The sequence below is a fragment of the Lethenteron reissneri genome, chromosome 21, assembly GCF_015708825.2.
Source record: "Lethenteron reissneri isolate LAM-NWPU_2019-01 chromosome 21, ASM1570882v1, whole genome shotgun sequence".
NCBI classification, from domain to species: domain Eukaryota; kingdom Metazoa; phylum Chordata; class Hyperoartia; order Petromyzontiformes; family Petromyzontidae; genus Lethenteron; species Lethenteron reissneri.
This window is the reverse complement of record NC_083799.1, coordinates 16,291,192-16,307,494: the sequence shown is the minus strand read 5'-3', so window position 1 is coordinate 16,307,494 and position 16,303 is coordinate 16,291,192. Positions and strand designations below refer to the sequence as shown.

At 54.9% G+C, this 16,303-nt stretch overlaps 1 protein-coding gene across 1 annotated transcript in view; it reads right to left on the bottom strand.

The window, feature by feature from the left end:
- Positions 1-13,039, bottom strand: part of LOC133345317 (uncharacterized) — a 36,661-nt gene extending 23,622 nt beyond the window's left edge. Inside the window, exons 1-15 of the mRNA XM_061555978.1 lie at positions 12,207-13,039; positions 10,896-11,080; positions 10,136-10,224; positions 9,418-9,593; positions 8,953-9,037; positions 8,488-8,699; positions 7,537-7,656; positions 6,787-6,891; positions 5,550-5,756; positions 4,802-4,925; positions 2,849-3,021; positions 2,168-2,280; positions 1,231-1,399; positions 850-940; positions 430-630 (exon numbers count right to left, since the gene is read on the bottom strand). Of these exons, the coding sequence (XP_061411962.1) occupies positions 430-630; positions 850-940; positions 1,231-1,399; positions 2,168-2,280; positions 2,849-3,021; positions 4,802-4,925; positions 5,550-5,756; positions 6,787-6,891; positions 7,537-7,656; positions 8,488-8,699; positions 8,953-9,037; positions 9,418-9,593; positions 10,136-10,224; positions 10,896-11,080; positions 12,207-12,906 (2,750 nt within the window). The 5' untranslated portion in view covers positions 12,907-13,039. The remainder of the gene's footprint in view (positions 1-429; positions 631-849; positions 941-1,230; positions 1,400-2,167; positions 2,281-2,848; positions 3,022-4,801; positions 4,926-5,549; positions 5,757-6,786; positions 6,892-7,536; positions 7,657-8,487; positions 8,700-8,952; positions 9,038-9,417; positions 9,594-10,135; positions 10,225-10,895; positions 11,081-12,206) is intronic.
- Positions 13,040-16,303: the final 3,264 nt, after the last annotated feature.

Here is a 16,303-nt window from a genome sequence, read left to right as displayed (position 1 = left end):
TCGTTTACTCATCTGTTCAACCCAATTAGGACGCTCGTATCAAGGCCGGCCAGGTGGTTCGTCGGCGAGGGCGAGCGGCTTGCAAACGGGCGGCCGCGAGTTCCAGTCCCAGTCGCTGGTTGGATCAACGGTGGTTGTCCTATCAATAGACTCGCTCACGCCATGGGAACGTGGAATCTCGTCCACTGGCTCAGAGGTGTAAACGGGAGATGAGCACCGATGCCTCAATGCTGATTTTAGCAGGAAAAATTACACTTTATATTTTTGGACATATTTAGAAAAAATCACTTTCGATATTTTTTGACATATTATGGGCAAAATATTAAGACGAAAATGCCACATATCTTGTCACCCACTGACTCTCCCAAATCTTTACGATCCATCGATGCTTTCGTGTTCACCGCTGGACCCAAGCGGAAGCGTGGATACAGCTCGGTGATGAGGATGAGCTTGCGGTCGGTCTGGAAGGCGTCGTGGAGTCGCGTGACGCGATCGTGGTCGAGCAGGGAGAGCACACGCAGCTCGCGCTCCGCGTCCACCTGCTTCCTGTCGTGGCACGACAGGAACTTGGCGGCGTAGGGATTCCCCGTGCCCCTCTCCACCACGAGCTTCACCACCGCAAATGAGCCCCTGCCGGGTCGAGGAGGAGGTGGAGGTGGCGGTGGAGGCGATGGTGGTGGTTAGGGTGGTTGCGGTTGAGATGGCGGTGGTGGAATTGCGTGGGTTCACAACCTTTTTTTTTGCCACAAAAAATTTACCGACTTCGATCAGATGTATGCTTTGGTGAACGTTTAAATTAAAAACAAAAACGAGAATAATAATGCGTGTGTAAAGACGAAAGGAGTTGACCTGCCGATCTCCTCCCTGACGACGTAGTAATCCGTAAGATTTCTGATCTTCCTCATGAGCTCCTGCTCGTCCGCCACCATCTCGCCCTTGGCTACCGACATCGCAACAGAGGATCAGGAACATTTGAGAGATCAGCACGATGGTCATTTCCCACACACTCATTTTCCCAATGGAACCTTTAACTGACGAGAACCCCCACCGTAGCAGAACAATAGTGTAGGCCAGAAAACCACGAGTTTCAAAAAGCACGCAAAAGCACGCAGAATTGTACACATTTCTGTGGGTGTGTGTGTTTTAAACACATTTTCTCTGCAATTAGCTTTTTGGGAATGCGCTAAAAGGAGCGCGGCGTATGGTGCCGCGGGGGGGAAATCGTCGCACCCTTGGGGATGGAGAGCTCGGCCTTGTAGGTCTGCTCCCCGGCCACGTTCCTGGCGACGCACGCGTACACGCCGCGGTCGCTCTCCGTCACGTCGCGCAGCACCAGCGAGCACGCGGCCGCGTCGTACGCAAACGAGACGCGGCCGCTCTCCGCCAGCAGCGCGTCGTCCTGGGCAGAGCGGTGACGGTCGGCAAATGAAGATCACTTTTGTTTTTTCCCACCCCCAACGTTATTGGTACTGTCGGAGTCGTGTCACGACAGCGAGCCCTCGTGTCAGAGGATGGCCCGTGGAAGCGGATACCGTAGAACGACCTCTGACAGTACCGTTAATTGCACGGCAAGTTATGGCGATATATTTAACTTCCAGGGCTGCAACGTGTCAAATTAGGTGTAGATCGAAATATATCCACTGCAATACTGGGCTGAAAGTATCAACTCTACACTGCTGCTTTGTACTTTGACCACTGAGCCACCTGGCCACCTCGAGAATTATTTGAAATGGGATATATCATTTCCTTTTTTTATTTTATTTTACAAGAATGTGTTTATCTGATTTTAAAGCTGCAATGCAGATATAGAGTCACGGAATGGAATGACGAAAAAGTAATAAAAAAAAGAATCTCACTTGAAATATTAAGTTCTCTTTCCAAGCCTTATGTTTTGCAAGCCGTGTTGGAATCGCTCATCGCAGGAGCGCGAGAGGCAGCGGCCGCTAGCGGAGGCCTTCTTCATCCAGTAGTGGATTAACTCGATGATGATGATTGTGATGATGGCGAAGCTGCCTTACTGAACGTATAATATCAATAGAAGTTTTTTCTGATTTGTTTAGTATTTTAACCCATAACAGTATTGTAAATGTTACACGACGTGTACTATGTTGGCTGGATAATTAAATGACTATGAACAAAACAATGTTTCCTCGGGCGGTGTTTGTACCTTAAACCAGAGGATGTCGGGCGTTGGCTTCCCGTCCACCACCACGGTGAAGCTGCACGTGCCGCCTGGCCTCACTTGCACGTCCTCCATGATGTCCTCAAATTTCGGTGGATCTGAGGGTCACGGGGAGTAACGCATGTCAGAGCAGTGCTTCCCGCGACCTTCCTTTCTCGACCCGCTGGACCAGCGGCAACTCTCCACACCGATTTTCACTGACCGCCCCTGCGCCTATAAATTATTTTTCAATATTAACAGTACTACAGAAGTATGCTAATTACAAAGCCAAATTAGTAACTTGCTTTGTATAGATTCATCTAAATAGTTGTGCAAGAAAATAATTTGGTGTCGTGCGAAAAGAATTGTAGCGCTTCCCACAGCCCTGGGGAGCACCTGGGAAGTCCGTGGACCACAGGATGGGAACCAATGGGTTGGAGGATATACACGAGATACGGCCATCGTTAACCTAAGTAGGATGAAGAAGACGATGATGATGACGACGATGAGTGCAGGAGGAGCCTCTGATTGTCAGCACGTGGTGGGCCATTACATTACATCCACCATCAGCATCAACAAAAAAGGAAGGCCTGTCCATCACCACCACCACGACCACGGCCACTAGCAAGAAGTCAGGTGAATGTGTGGCAGAGACTCTGCCGCCCGCGTGTCTCCCCCCGCCGGCACCTGCGAGCTGCAAGCGCGTGGCGCAGCGGTCCTCCCCGTGGTCGTTGCTGGCCACGCACACGTACTCGCCCAGGTGCGCGCGGCCCAGCGCGGGGATCTGCAGCAGGTAGCGGTCCTCCTCCTGCACACGCACGCTGTAGCCGCCCGCGTGCAGCCGCACCGCCTCACCGTCCCTGCGGGCGTCCACGGAAGGTTCCGTGCGACCAGAGGACGGTGTCGCAATCCGTCAACATCACAATCGTACTGCTGATCGGAAAAAAATATTCTACGTGCACCGTTCATCACGTAAAGCTAAAACTAAACTATTTATTTTACCAGGCAAGGCCCACTGACCAGCTACATAGCTCTTTTTCAGAAGCGACCTGGCCACAAATGATAGCTCAACCAAGTGGCTTATCGCGTGGAAATTTATAGCAGCCATATACTCTAAACACGTGTTGATTCTAATTGTGGAGAAAAAAACTGGAGAACCCGGAGAAAAATCCACACGACCACGGGGAGGACACGCAAACTCCAAATATACAGCAGCGGGCGTCAGGGTTTGGGATCGAACCCACGACCTCCTGTACACCAGGCGAGGTAGTTAACATCTCGCCCACCGTGGCGCCCAAGTTTCCTGGCTGGTTGCTGGCTGGACTCCTCTCCGCCACCCCAACAGTGACTCTGTCGTTGTTGGTGGCTGTGGGCCGCTGCCACCGAAACTAGCTGGGTAACTGGCTAAATGGGGTTTTCCGTGTAACAAACACTGAATGGACTTGAGTGGGTGGATGACGTAGTTCGCAAGATGTATATATAGATAGATAGGGATACCGAAGAGGTGGGAGTGGAATAGAAGACTGACGTGGTTCATGTAAAATTTGTGTAACTTTTCAATTCTTGCTCCTAAGAATGTAATATTATGTCGCTAGAATATTTCAATCTTAGAAGAAAAAAAAACTTTGAATATATTTTATCTTGGCATCTAATTACGTAAAAAAACTAAAGTTTTATTGCTCCAAGTACAGGATTGTGAGAAGAGCATGCAAATGACAGCTGTCTTGTATGCTCCATTGCATAGAAACGGTTCTCTGCAAGTTTAAGTCGTAATTACAATAACAACAAATATTTGAATAAAATGGAACATCTTTCTCTGCTCTCCGTTGCGTTGTCTTGTCGTACCGCACATTGATCGGCGCGATGTCTGACGTTTGGTCCACGTTTGGCTTCTGGAAGTGAATTTCTGATTTGTTGCGCCAGGCAGCTCGCAGAGCTCATGGAGCTCCCGGCACGTAGAGTGAAACGTCGGACATTGCGCCGAACAACGGCAGCACAACCGCGAAACCCTATGCACGAGTGTACGCACTTGTCTTCTCTGAAAATATACAGAGACTTTTTCCATTTTAGACTGTAAGCATCAGTATAACATCTATACGTGTACTTGGGAAGATGGCAGACGTGGTGAGCAAAAATCACCTCTGTTGGCTAATTTAATGCGTCGTCAGTGAAGCTGCCAAAAAAAGCGATTAGAAAAACAGCCAAAATATTCCTGGCAATTGCTCTGTCGAATAATAATTTAGCCATCTACTTTTATTCCAGCATGCCTTGCCAAAGGTGTCAGGTCTCGGTTTCAGGAGAGTTCCATATTGGGGAAGTTTGGCCAATGCAACGTTTCCACGATCGTTCGCAATCCAAGCGTGGGCCAAGCATTTACTCTCCCAAGCTTTTCCCGGCGGGCATTTGAGGAAGGAGTCGGCTTCAGTGATGTGGGGATTGATAACCGAACCCAATTCAACTCCAGAAGTCGCCCACAGCAGCAGCACACTTGGCGAGAACTCGCGCGATCAAATTGCTCGACACGCGGCCCAACCCGAAAAAAAAAAACCACGCTCGCCGAGACTTTTTACTCCCGAACGACGAGCCGGCGGGGTCACGGCACAAAAATCCCCGCGGTGATAACGCGGCCGCGCGGCGCACCTGGTCCACGAGACGGAGGCGCGCACGTGGTTGAGCGTGTAGCCGATGCTGACGAGCCCGTTCTCGACGCCGTAAACCGGCTCCGGCTTCTCCAGGAACCGCGGGGGCTCCTCCAGGAACGGGGCTGAGGACACACGGATTCGCAAGCCAACGCGTTATTGCAACGTCCTCCCCCGCCTCGGCGTTCTCTATATTTTGTTTGCGGTTGCTTGCAAAATATTCATTCGGCCTACTCGTTTCGCTTTTTGATTTCGCAAAGGGCACTACGTGCGTCTATAAGTCAGGGACAATGATAGCGACGGTAACTCGGATCGGAGCGTGAGATGAAGTCGTGGAACCCAATCCGCGATGCGTGGAGATCCGTGGGCATCGTTGGGGGTATGTAAAAGGCAAGGCGGGTCTAGGTTACACGTCAGCATCTCCGCACAGCCCCCTTACCCGAGGTTATGACAATACTCCGATGCTCCGAACCCGCGGCTTACGGTCATTTATTTCCCGAATAATTGTGCACATTATAAATTGCATCACTATTATTATAATTGCGATAGAGCACAAGGTTATCCAATTATAGATACCCAACTAAAATAACAGCGATCGACGACAGAGAAACAACGGCGGTCGGCGGTGTCCAAAAACACGTGGAGAGCAACCGAGCTGCACGAGCTCGCTCGCTACGCGTTTCAATCACGTGTTCACGAGCGTCACAAGAGGGGGGGCACCGCGCTGACGAGAGACGCGCCACGCCCACCGTGATGCGGCAGCGTGACCGGTGCCGTGGGCCGCGACGGCTGCCCCGAGCACTTTGGGGTGACGCACGACACGCGGAAGGAGTGAGCGATCCCGGGCGGCAGGCCCTCCAGCGTCACGCCGGCGTCGCCCACGTTCGACTCCAGGACGCTCCAGTCCCCGCGGCCCTCGGCTTGGCACTCCACGGTGTAGGTCAACGCCGCGGGCTCTGCGAGGACGACGCGGCGGGTCGGCGAGGGGAAACGGGGGGCGGTCGCGATGCTTCGTGCCCGTACAGATTGCGTGAATTCTGTCGCTTGCACGGAGTTTTCTCTGTACCCTTTGAGCCTGAATTCTATAGTCTGTTCTTGCGTACGGCAGCAATGTGGGCGGGAACTAAGTGTCAATGTCGAGGTCTGCTGGCCACGAGAGGGCTTCAGAAGGGAGTTTGTGTAGTTCTACTGTTTCTCCGTTGAAGTCGTGCGGAATAAACGTGAGCCTGAACGTGACATTGATACACGATTGGATTTAGTTGTAAATAGTTTATTTTCACACGTCTCATTGGACGCGTGTACCGGGAGCGTAATAAACTATTTCATAGGAAGGATTGATGATGCATGGTTACACACCGAGCGGCACCTCAAAATGTGAGCTGAAGCGACTCCTCTTTGATGTGATGCAGGAGTATTGTGTGCTAAGAATGAAACTGTTGGGTTTGTGATTTTTTTTTATTTACAGCTACAGGTTTAGTTGCTATGGCTCATTACTACTTAAAGTCGTTACTCAACCCGTACGTCTTTTAAAATCTCTAGTTCCGTGAATTGCTTGATAAGGGGCCGTCCATAAATGACGTCACGCGATTTAGGATGATTTTTGACCCCCCCCCCCCCCTCGTCACACGGCGTCACAAAAAGTCAAACCCCCCCTCAAATATGACGTCACAAAGCTCTGCCCCCCCCCCCCCCAAAACCATTTTCCATTTTGAAAATAAACCATGCTTCAAATCGCTTTAAACTATTGTCATTGTAGTGCATATTTAATGTGGCGCTGCACTCTGATGTTGTAGGAGTGTTGGTATAACAATTAGTGTTGTTATAACAATTCTATATTTATTTAAAGTTGCGCATTTTGATGTGACGTCACATTTTTCAAACTTCCCCCCCCCTCGTCACACATCGTCACAAATGTCTGACCCCCCCCCTAGGTGCATGACGTCATTTATGGACGGCCCCTAAAGCATCGCGCCAGGTTGTTGTCACCTAGCGACGGGTGGATCTTCTTGGGCACGTGCCAGGAGAGCTCCACCGATCGGCTGGTGACGCTCTCCACGAGGGGCACCACTTCTGGGAGCTCTGCACTCAGCTCTGAGCCACGAGACAAAGACAAAGATCCCCCGTGTAGCCTCAATAGACCGTTGGGGCAAGTGCTGTTAGTGAGCACATTTGAAGGCCGGCACGGCACACGAGGGGGTGGGTGGCCAGCACCACATCCGGTCGCCTTTGTCTCCCCAGTGGTGATGTTTAAACACCGCGCCAGATACTCATTTGAGGCTGAGTCGACCTAGGTGAGGCCCAGGACCGGTTGAAATTGTCGTCACCGGTGTTGGCCGTGAGCGGGAGTGGAACTCGGGTCGCCGGGCTCGTAGCGCAGCGTAGCGCTAACCGCTGCACCACCGCTCGGAGCCACACACACAGATGATAATTGGCATGGCCTTCAGTATCAACAGTTAGACTCTTGCCCTGTCTACTTGGCATAATTCACACACTGAATCTACACTAGCGGCGGTATTGTCATGGTTCGTGCATTGCGCTGCACACTTCAGTTTGATCCCCAGCCATGGCTAACATCACCGGCACCGAGCAGCAGGGTGGAGTACGGCCAATCACAACTTCACAACGACAATGGCACGAGGAGTCCTGAGTCCAGCAGGGGGCTGGCAAAGCGCCGGACACGATCGCGACGTCTGAAGCGTTGACGTCGGGCGTTCGAAGGCCCGTCGGGCCACCCACCGCGGACGTAGAGATGCGCGTAGGCGGTGGCCTTGCCCACTCTGTTGGAGATGACGCACTTGTACACCCCCCCGCTGGCCGGCTCGGCAGCACGGAAGATGAGGCGCGAGACGTCCCTGCCTGCGGACGCAGAGGCCGGAGAGAGCGGGCGAAGATGCCGAGAGCGCAGGGGCCAGGACCAGAGCACACGGCCCACGTCCGATCTCGGCACGTCTCAGAGAGAGGCTAAGCGGGGCCGAGCCTGGATGGCGCTCGGATGGGCGACCGTCACGTGCAAAACAGGTGGTGTAGGCTGCTGCAGGGTCACGTCGTCAGCGGATGGGTGGTCACGCAAAACCCACTGTTGTACTGTACTATGCCCCAACTTCTACACTCCCCGCCTTCACCAAACCCGCACTGACCAGCATGGTGAAGTATGGTCAAATGACCCTCACGACCCACATTGGTATGGGGAGGCCCCTCATCCAGCAGTGGACCCACGAAAAGGGATGTACTGTGGATGTGCGTAGGGCACGAATTGGCGCTCACAAACACTTTTAGTGTTCACGGTTTTTGCTGTACAGCTCTCTGGTGGGATCTCGGGCTGTACGTGCACCGTTCATCACCATGTACAACTAAATGAAACTTCTTTTTATTTTACCACGTAAGGCCCACTGAGCACTAAAGCTCTTTTTCAGAAGTGACCTGGACACAAATAATATCTCAACGAAATTTATAGCAGCCAAATACTCTAAAACTGGAGGAGTGGGGGAAAAATACACGTGACCATGGGGAGAGAGAAACACGCACACTACAAATATACAGCAGCAGATGTCAGGGTCGGAATCAAAGCCACGACCTCCTGCATACCAGGCGAGGTCGTTAACAACTCGCCACTGTGACGTGGACGTGACGTCGCGACGCGTACACGACGCGCCGGACATGCGTACGCGCGAGGAGCACGACACTGACCGTCCTCCATGAGCACGCCACTGGACGGCTCGACACGCTGACCCTGGCGGAACCAGGCGACGGCCGGCCTGGGGTGGCCGGACACGAAGCACTCGAACGTGGCCGTGGCGCCCTCGGCCACCTCGAGGTCCAGCAGCGGCCGAGCAAAATCGGGCAGCACCCCCAGCTCCGGGTCCGACTCCCTCTCCTCCGGGATCCGCCCCAGGTTCGTCCTTTCGGAAAAGGCCACGGTGACTCAGTTTAATAAAGCGCCTTTCAAACTGGCAATTTCAAAGCGCTGTACACCAGAGGTAAAATATATATATACAGTGCATAAAAACAAAACACTGACACGGCAGTAAAAACCCAATCACAATCATGGCGTGGGGAGCCCCCACTATTTAATTTGTAATTACTATCCAGCAGTGGAGAGACCACGGGCTGTAACACTGTAGGTGCAGCGATGCCGCCGCTGGTGTCGCTTACTCGCCGTGCTCGTCGCCGTCAGCGTCCGCAGGCAGCTCCGGGGCGGTGGCGGCCGGGACGGCGCCCTCCTCCCACGCCGCTTTCGCTGGACATCGCAAACCACCGCAACCGGCGACAGTGAAACGTTGACGCGCGCACACGGCGCAACAAACACTTCGTTTATTTGTGGAAAACCACGATCGGATTCTGATAAATCTCGCCAAATGACATTAGCCGTGGCCAGGAATCAAACTCAGGTCGGCGAGTTCATTGTTGCGCTCACCCACCTCCGATGAGCACGATTGACTACGTACTGTGCGAAAGAAGTTCAGCATACAGTACATAGAGTTCTTGCCCCCAGCTGCTTTGGGGTCTCCACAAGGACCTTTGTAAATTTTTGTGAAAGCGCGAGTCCAGTGTAAGCGTGGACTGACACACCTCTGTCGCACGCACAGGTGAGCGGCCGGTCAAGGCGAGGGGCCTCACCTGTGACCTCCAGGCGGGCCTGGCACTGCCGCATGCCGGCCGTGTTCACGGCCTGGCAGCTGTAGGTGCCGGCGTCCGGTGCCGTCACCCGGAGCACGGAGAGCGAGGAGACGGAGCTCGCTTCCTCGCGGACGTGGTGCCGAGCGTCCTCGTGGATCCACACGTTGTCCTTGTACCTTACGTTTAGGAGACATTTCAAATCCATGTCAGCGGCCTTCAGAAGGCTGTAACTCTCACAGTGATTGAGCCGGATGCCACTCAGTCATGATTGCTGTCTGGTTTGCCATCTTCTGTCATCTAAATCCTCTTTCGTGAGTGGTTGGCATGTGGGAAGAGGGAATCGCACTCACGGCCCCACACAGATGTAATAAAGACATTTGCTGCAAAGCCATCTCAATGTTTGTGTGATCCACCAACTCTTGCCTCCGAAATTCTGTGTTGCAGGTGTGTGTGCCTGTGCAGGGCTCTATAACATACCGATGCAATTACAGTCTTCAACCAACCACTCGTTCAGGACATCAGGCACTCATGCCGTTGTCGTGGCGACACTGTGTTTCACAAATGAGTAAAGCCTGCCAGTTTACATGAACGATTTTACGAGTTAGGAATAATCATGTATTGGCCTTAGGTTGCTCGACATGAGCACGGACGCTCTAAGTGAGGGTGCGTAAGCCGAGGTGAGCGTGCAGCTGCTGCTGTCCGCTTGCGCGTCTCTCACCACGAGACGGACGGCGCGGGCTCCCCGGAGACGTTCACCCTAAAGCAGGCGTCATGGCCCTCGGCGATCTCCTGGTCCGCCATCTCCACCTGCGATACGGAGCGCAGTGACACGCCAGTTGATTCCGTGAGCCACACCGATGCACGCAAGGTGTGGGATGAATCGCTCGCACGCTCACCCACCGGTGGGACACCTTATCCATCTTATCATTTGTGATGTGCTTACGTCAGAGCGGTATCTGTATCAATGCATAGGCTCATTGATGAATAGAAACTCTTTAAGTGTGCGTTAAATTCATTCAATCGCACGTGTGAAAAAAATATCTAAATTTCTTCCATTCGCATGTTGCATTGAAATTGGTTTACATCACTCCTGCAGCCACTAGAGGAGCTATTATTCAGAGAAATGTCAAAAACACATTATTGAATCGAACTGTGACTCTGAATTGTGACAATTCAATGAATCGCTGATGGGGCGGTTGATTGTGCCACCCCAACTATCCCAAATTAACACAGCTGCGTGTGGCGTGCATTTCCTTCTTATTCAATTCTTCAACGAGCCGCCTACCTGCCCACCTAAACATTTCACACGCGACGCACTTTCACACCGCACCACAAGCGCGACGCATCCCCACGTCCATCGGGCCGACGAGACGTCTCGACCAGGACGTGGGAAATGTGGCCGCTGCCATCGACCGGAGACGTCTCGTCAGCCCGATGGACGTGGGAAATGTGGCCGCTGCCATCGACCGGAGACGAACCTGGAACTCGGGGGGCCGCGTGCGGGCCCTGGCAGGCGACGTGGGGCGGCTGCTCGGCCCGGGGCTGAAGTATTCCTCCTCGTCAGAGAGGACACCCGCTCCTCGCGCGCCCGCTCGTGAGTCCTCCACCGAGCTGAAGTACTCCTCGTCCGACGCCGCGTAGCCCGCCGGGACCCGCGCCGAGGCTGCCGGCAAACGAGCAGCGCGTCAAGCGGGGGGCCCACTCGCTGAGCCCGACCCCGCAGAGGTCCCCCCTGGGTTCAATGGAGGCGGCTGCCCACGGACTAGACTAAGTCGCCAGGCGCGTGGAAAGTTGACGGCATTTAGTCTGTACTCTTTGGTTCTTTCGGGAAAGTCACGTAGGTATAAAATAAAAAAGGCTTTTCAGGTGAGATAGGCCTTTTCTCACCTGATGACGGACGCTTGTGTTGCGACCGAAACGTCGTGATTTATTTTATTTTCTATCCTACGTGACTCTACCAAAAGAATCAAAGAGTATGGATTCCTGCAGTCACGAAAGCTTCAAATCAAGGTCATTTAGTCTGGTCAAATATTTTGTTCCCACAAAAGAAAATCCGCCACTCACAAGTTGGTTCTGCGCTACATTTGGGCCAAATTCGCAGCTCGTGGGATTAAAGTGCCGGCCCCTACGGCGTAGGCCTGGTGGTCACTGGACGGAAACTCCGAGGTAGCTCTGGGGTGTCCATTTCCCTGACGCGAACAGCACCATCCGGAAAACATCTAAAGCGGTGAAGCCACGCTGCTCCAGTTACCCGACAGGGGACGGCTCTGCGTGCTGCCGTGATGCAGAGTCACTGAGTGGCAGCAACGGGCCTCTGAGGGTGACGGTCCGAATCTCAACCCAGGTCAACTCGGTCCATCACACCCTCTAGGGTGTGTAAACTGAGCACCGCTTGGTGGGAAGTTCACATTCGGCTGCGCTATGAATAGACATATTCGCACATGGGCTAAAGACCAATCACCATCGCAGCAACGTGGCATTTCCACCGCTCGCTCAGGACACAAACAGAAATGAGCAAACGCCCGATGCTTATTTGGGCATAGGGCTACCTTCGCCGTTTTGACCTCAATTCTTAATAGATTTATTTAAAAACATTACAATTACAGTTGAATTAAGACGTCATTCCGTTGCATGTTTAATTATGGAAGCTGTCACGCAACTTGATGGTGTATTAGTGCAATGTAATGCATTCAAATAATGGTATATTTTAGAGTGACCCAACAATACGACGTTATTTCACACGAGGAACACACGGGTAAAACGAGTCCCCAACGCGTCCGTGAACGTACCTCTATCCACATCCAAGCGTTCTTCTGAAGGGTGTAACGCGAGGCCCGCATTCTCGTCAGCCTGGGGCACGGCGCCGGCGATTCTCCTCCTCTTCTCGTCGAGTTGCTCTTTGGGCTCTGCAAAGCGCTTGTTCGACAGCCTCTGATCATCGTCCCACGCTCCCTGCTCCACCACATCCATAGCTTCCGCCTCCTGCTGCCCCGGCGGCATTCCACCATCGATAGCCGGCGTTCGCTTTTGGGCGTGGACGGCCTTCGCATGACCTTCTGGGGAGATGTCAATTTTATCCTCGGCTTGAGCTGCTGCGGGCAGAGTGTCCCTTTGCCTCCCGGATGTCGACGGTTCGCTGGAGGTCATCCCCTCTCCGGTTCCGCCCGAGCCCCACTCCGCGCCTGCGTGCACGTCCACGCGTGACCGAGAAGCGACCGCGGGAACCGCCGAGCTGCTCACTTTCATCGACGGCCTTTCAACTCCGCCGAGCCGCCTCGAGTCGTCGCCAGGAACCTTCGCTTCCGAAGCCTTGGACCCCTTTGCGTCCTTGCCCTGCGAGCCGCTTCCTCGCCATCGTGGGACGCTGCCTCCAGGGCGCCACGGCGGCAGCTCCAGGCTGAGCCGGAGCCGCCGTCGACCCGTCGCGCCGGTCGCCCTCCGTCGGTTTCTCTCTTGGCGCCGGCAGGTCGCGCGTCTCGCCTCTCCCATCCTTGTCGGCCGGGAGTCCCGACGGCACCCTCTGCGGGCACCCGTTCGGAGACCTCGACGCTTGCCTCGGGCTCGGAGTTCTGCCGCCCGGCAAGGCCGGCGACGCGGCCTCGCGTCGGAGCTCCTGATTTTCCCGCCGCTCTGGAGTCGCGGGCCTCATGTCATCGAGGGACGCGGCCTTTTCCCTCATCCCCCTCGCGGGGAACCTCCACGGGGCGTCTTGGGCGTTTTCCCCGTCTTTGCCGTGCCTCCTGGTCAGCTGCGGCGAATAGACCTTCGAGTAACTCGGGGCTTTGCTGATCGGCGGAACGGTCGGCAACTGGTCGAACGAGCGGCTCCTCCACAAGCTGAACAGCGGGATCTTCCTCGTCGCCGGCTGGCTGGGGGACGACGACGCCAGCCGCTGCCAGTCGGGCAGTTTGAGCTTGTCTTGGATCTTGGAAGGCATCCTCACGCCGCCTCGATAAAACATCTCCCTGGGAGCGTCGAACGCCGTACCGGCCGCCGCCGCGTCCCTTTTTGTCTCCAGACGCCTCCGCAGGGGCAGCGGCGGGTGGGCGTGCGGGGGGATCCGGGCCCCGTGCGGCGCGGGGTGCCTCGCCCCCACGCCCCTCCGCTCGTCCAGCTCGTTGGGCACCACGTCCTGGTAGCTCGCCGGGGTCTCCGTCTTGCGGTGCGGCGTCACCGGGGTCGCCGTGGTTGTCTTGACGCCGCCGCCGCCGTCGATGTCCTCCGGCACCGCTTGCGGGGTGACGGCGGGGCTGGCGACTCGCTCCGATGGGGACCGCGCGGGGCGGACTCCGTACTCCGACGGTCCTCGCACTCTGTAGGGACTAGACGACGACAACCCACGATCGCTGCGTGCCCACAACGTCGCGCAGCGTCTCAAGAGTGCAGAGCAACAAACAGTGCCGGTGACAATGGTTTCTGAGGTTTAACTTGGTGTACACTCTGGGTGCATAGAAATTACTTTGATTACAGTTTGAAATATCAGTTATTTTAAAACGTCTTACTGTTGTCAGTATCCCAATGTATTGGCAAGTGTTGCATCATATTGTTGCTTTTTATTTCACCATTTTGTTTGCATGCTTGGTGTTGTTTTTCCACACTGATCCATTGGGCTCTGATTCTGCAGCGTGCAAGTAACGGGGACCTCACCCTGCCACGACCTGGGCTCTGTGAGCCCTCCCCTGCACCTCACCCCTCACCTGCCACCTCACCCTGCCACGGCTTGGGCTCAAGGAGCCCTCACCTGCACCTCACCCCTCACCTGCCACCTCACCCTGCCACGGCCTGGGCTCAAGGAGCCCTCACCTGCCACCTCACCCCTCACCTGCACCTCACCCCTCACCTGCCACCTCACCCTGCCACGGCTTGGGCTCAAGGAGCCCTCACCTGCACCTCACCCCTCACCTGCACCTCACCCCTCACCTGCCACCTCACCCTGCCACGGCTTGGGCTCAAGGAGCCCTCACCTGCACCTCACCCCTCACCTGCACCTCACCCTGCCACGGCCTGGGCTTTGTGAGCTCTCACCTGCTTCTATAAAAAAAGGAAAGGGACGGCCACAGTGTGGTGGGGTTTTAACTCGACTCCAACCATACCCAGGAGAGCCTCACTGAACCTCGAGAGACCCCTTTCTTTTTAGGAGCGATCCCAAAGCACTGCGAGGCGTGGCCAGCGAGGCGGCCCTGGCGGCCCTGGCGGCAGAGAGGCCGCCGCTCGCCGGGCGCGTACCCCGAGCGGTGCACCAGCGTGCTGCCGTACAGGATGACCCCCTCGATGGCCTGGTTTTCGGGCCCCCACTCGATGCGCGCGGGGCCCCGGCCGAAGTCCGGCGTGCGGATCCTGCTGCCGGGCCGGCTGTCGTACGACCCCCGTGACGGGTCGCCGCCCGCCGAGTCCGGGGTGAAGGCTCGGCCCGTCGCGCCGACCCATCCCAGCGGCACTCGCTGCGCGTCCACGTCTTGCGATCGGCGTGCGCCAGCGTCGTCATCACACACACACGCACACATACACGCAGACACACGCGCGCGCACATACACGCAGACACGCGCACATACACGCAAACACGCGCACACACATTCGCCCAGACACACACGCACATACATTCGCCCAGACACACGCGCACACACATTCACGCAGACACACGCGTACACACGCATGCATTGTCATCACACACACACATACATTGAAACCTACAAAGCAAGTTTGAGCATTGCTTATCGCGCACTCTTGTGAGTCGAGTCCATCACGAATGCACACCCATCACACGTTGCAAGCTCTTTGGAACAGCGCCGTTTCAAGTCTCTTGCAAAGCTGACTCAGGCTCAGGGATGGATCCCGAACGTGAGCTGCGTTGGCCGTATCGCAAGTGAACCGGTGGCACGTGAAGGAGATGAGCAATGAAGGTGAGGACTACCGTTAGGAATCACCTTCTGTGGGGGTGACCGCGCGGTTCCAGGGGTTAGAGAGTGTCAAGCTGACACTGCTGAGATCCTGAGTTCAAAACTGGGTTCCATCCACCCATGATTAAAACCGGGTTCTTAAGTGTAGCCAGTTGATGGTTTCAGCCCGCTCACCAATGAATGCGCACCAAAAGTAATCACATCAAGTGTGGTCTTTCACGTTATACAGCTAACGCCCGACTCCGATGATTATCCAACAAAGATTGGTTTAACTGCTACGTGCCCACAATAATTCCCTGCGGCAGGGCGAATGCTGCGGCTGGCGAGCGATGGAAGTGATCTCGCAAGCAACGTCTCGATCTCCGTCACCGCTGCGTCCCGTCGCCTACGCCAGGGGTGGGGATCGTCCGGCTCGCGGGCCGTATAAGGCCCCTGAAATCATTTGGTCTCTGGCCCTGCCAAGGCAACCGCAGGCGGGACTCGAAATTCAATAAATCTAGGAGCAAACCTGGAAAAGCAGTTGCGAGTAGCAGCAACATAATCAATACCAGCTAACATCACACGCCTCGCCAAAGAGAAGCAGTTCCAGCCCATCACATTAGGGGTGAGTTAATTAAATGTTTGACCAAATATAACAGGCAAATATTTTAGTTGATAATTGTGTATGGCCCGCGAATGATGTTATAAATATCCAAATGGCCCTTGGCAGAAGAAAGGTTCCCTACCCCTGGCCTACGCAGTGTCCCACCCCGTGAGAGGACGAGGGAACTCGGAGAGGAGAGATCTTACCGGGAGGGTGGCGAGACCGGGAGTCGAGCCCAGACCCGCGAGGTGGCGGCGCCTCGATGAGACACTCCTCCCGCTCTGAGCACGGGCGACACGCGGAGACGCGCGGATCAATTTCACGCACGAGATGCGTTCAACTGTGTCTCGTGGAACGCAGGCAATGTTCTTGACTGCTCACGAGTTGTGCAAAAAATCATACGCTA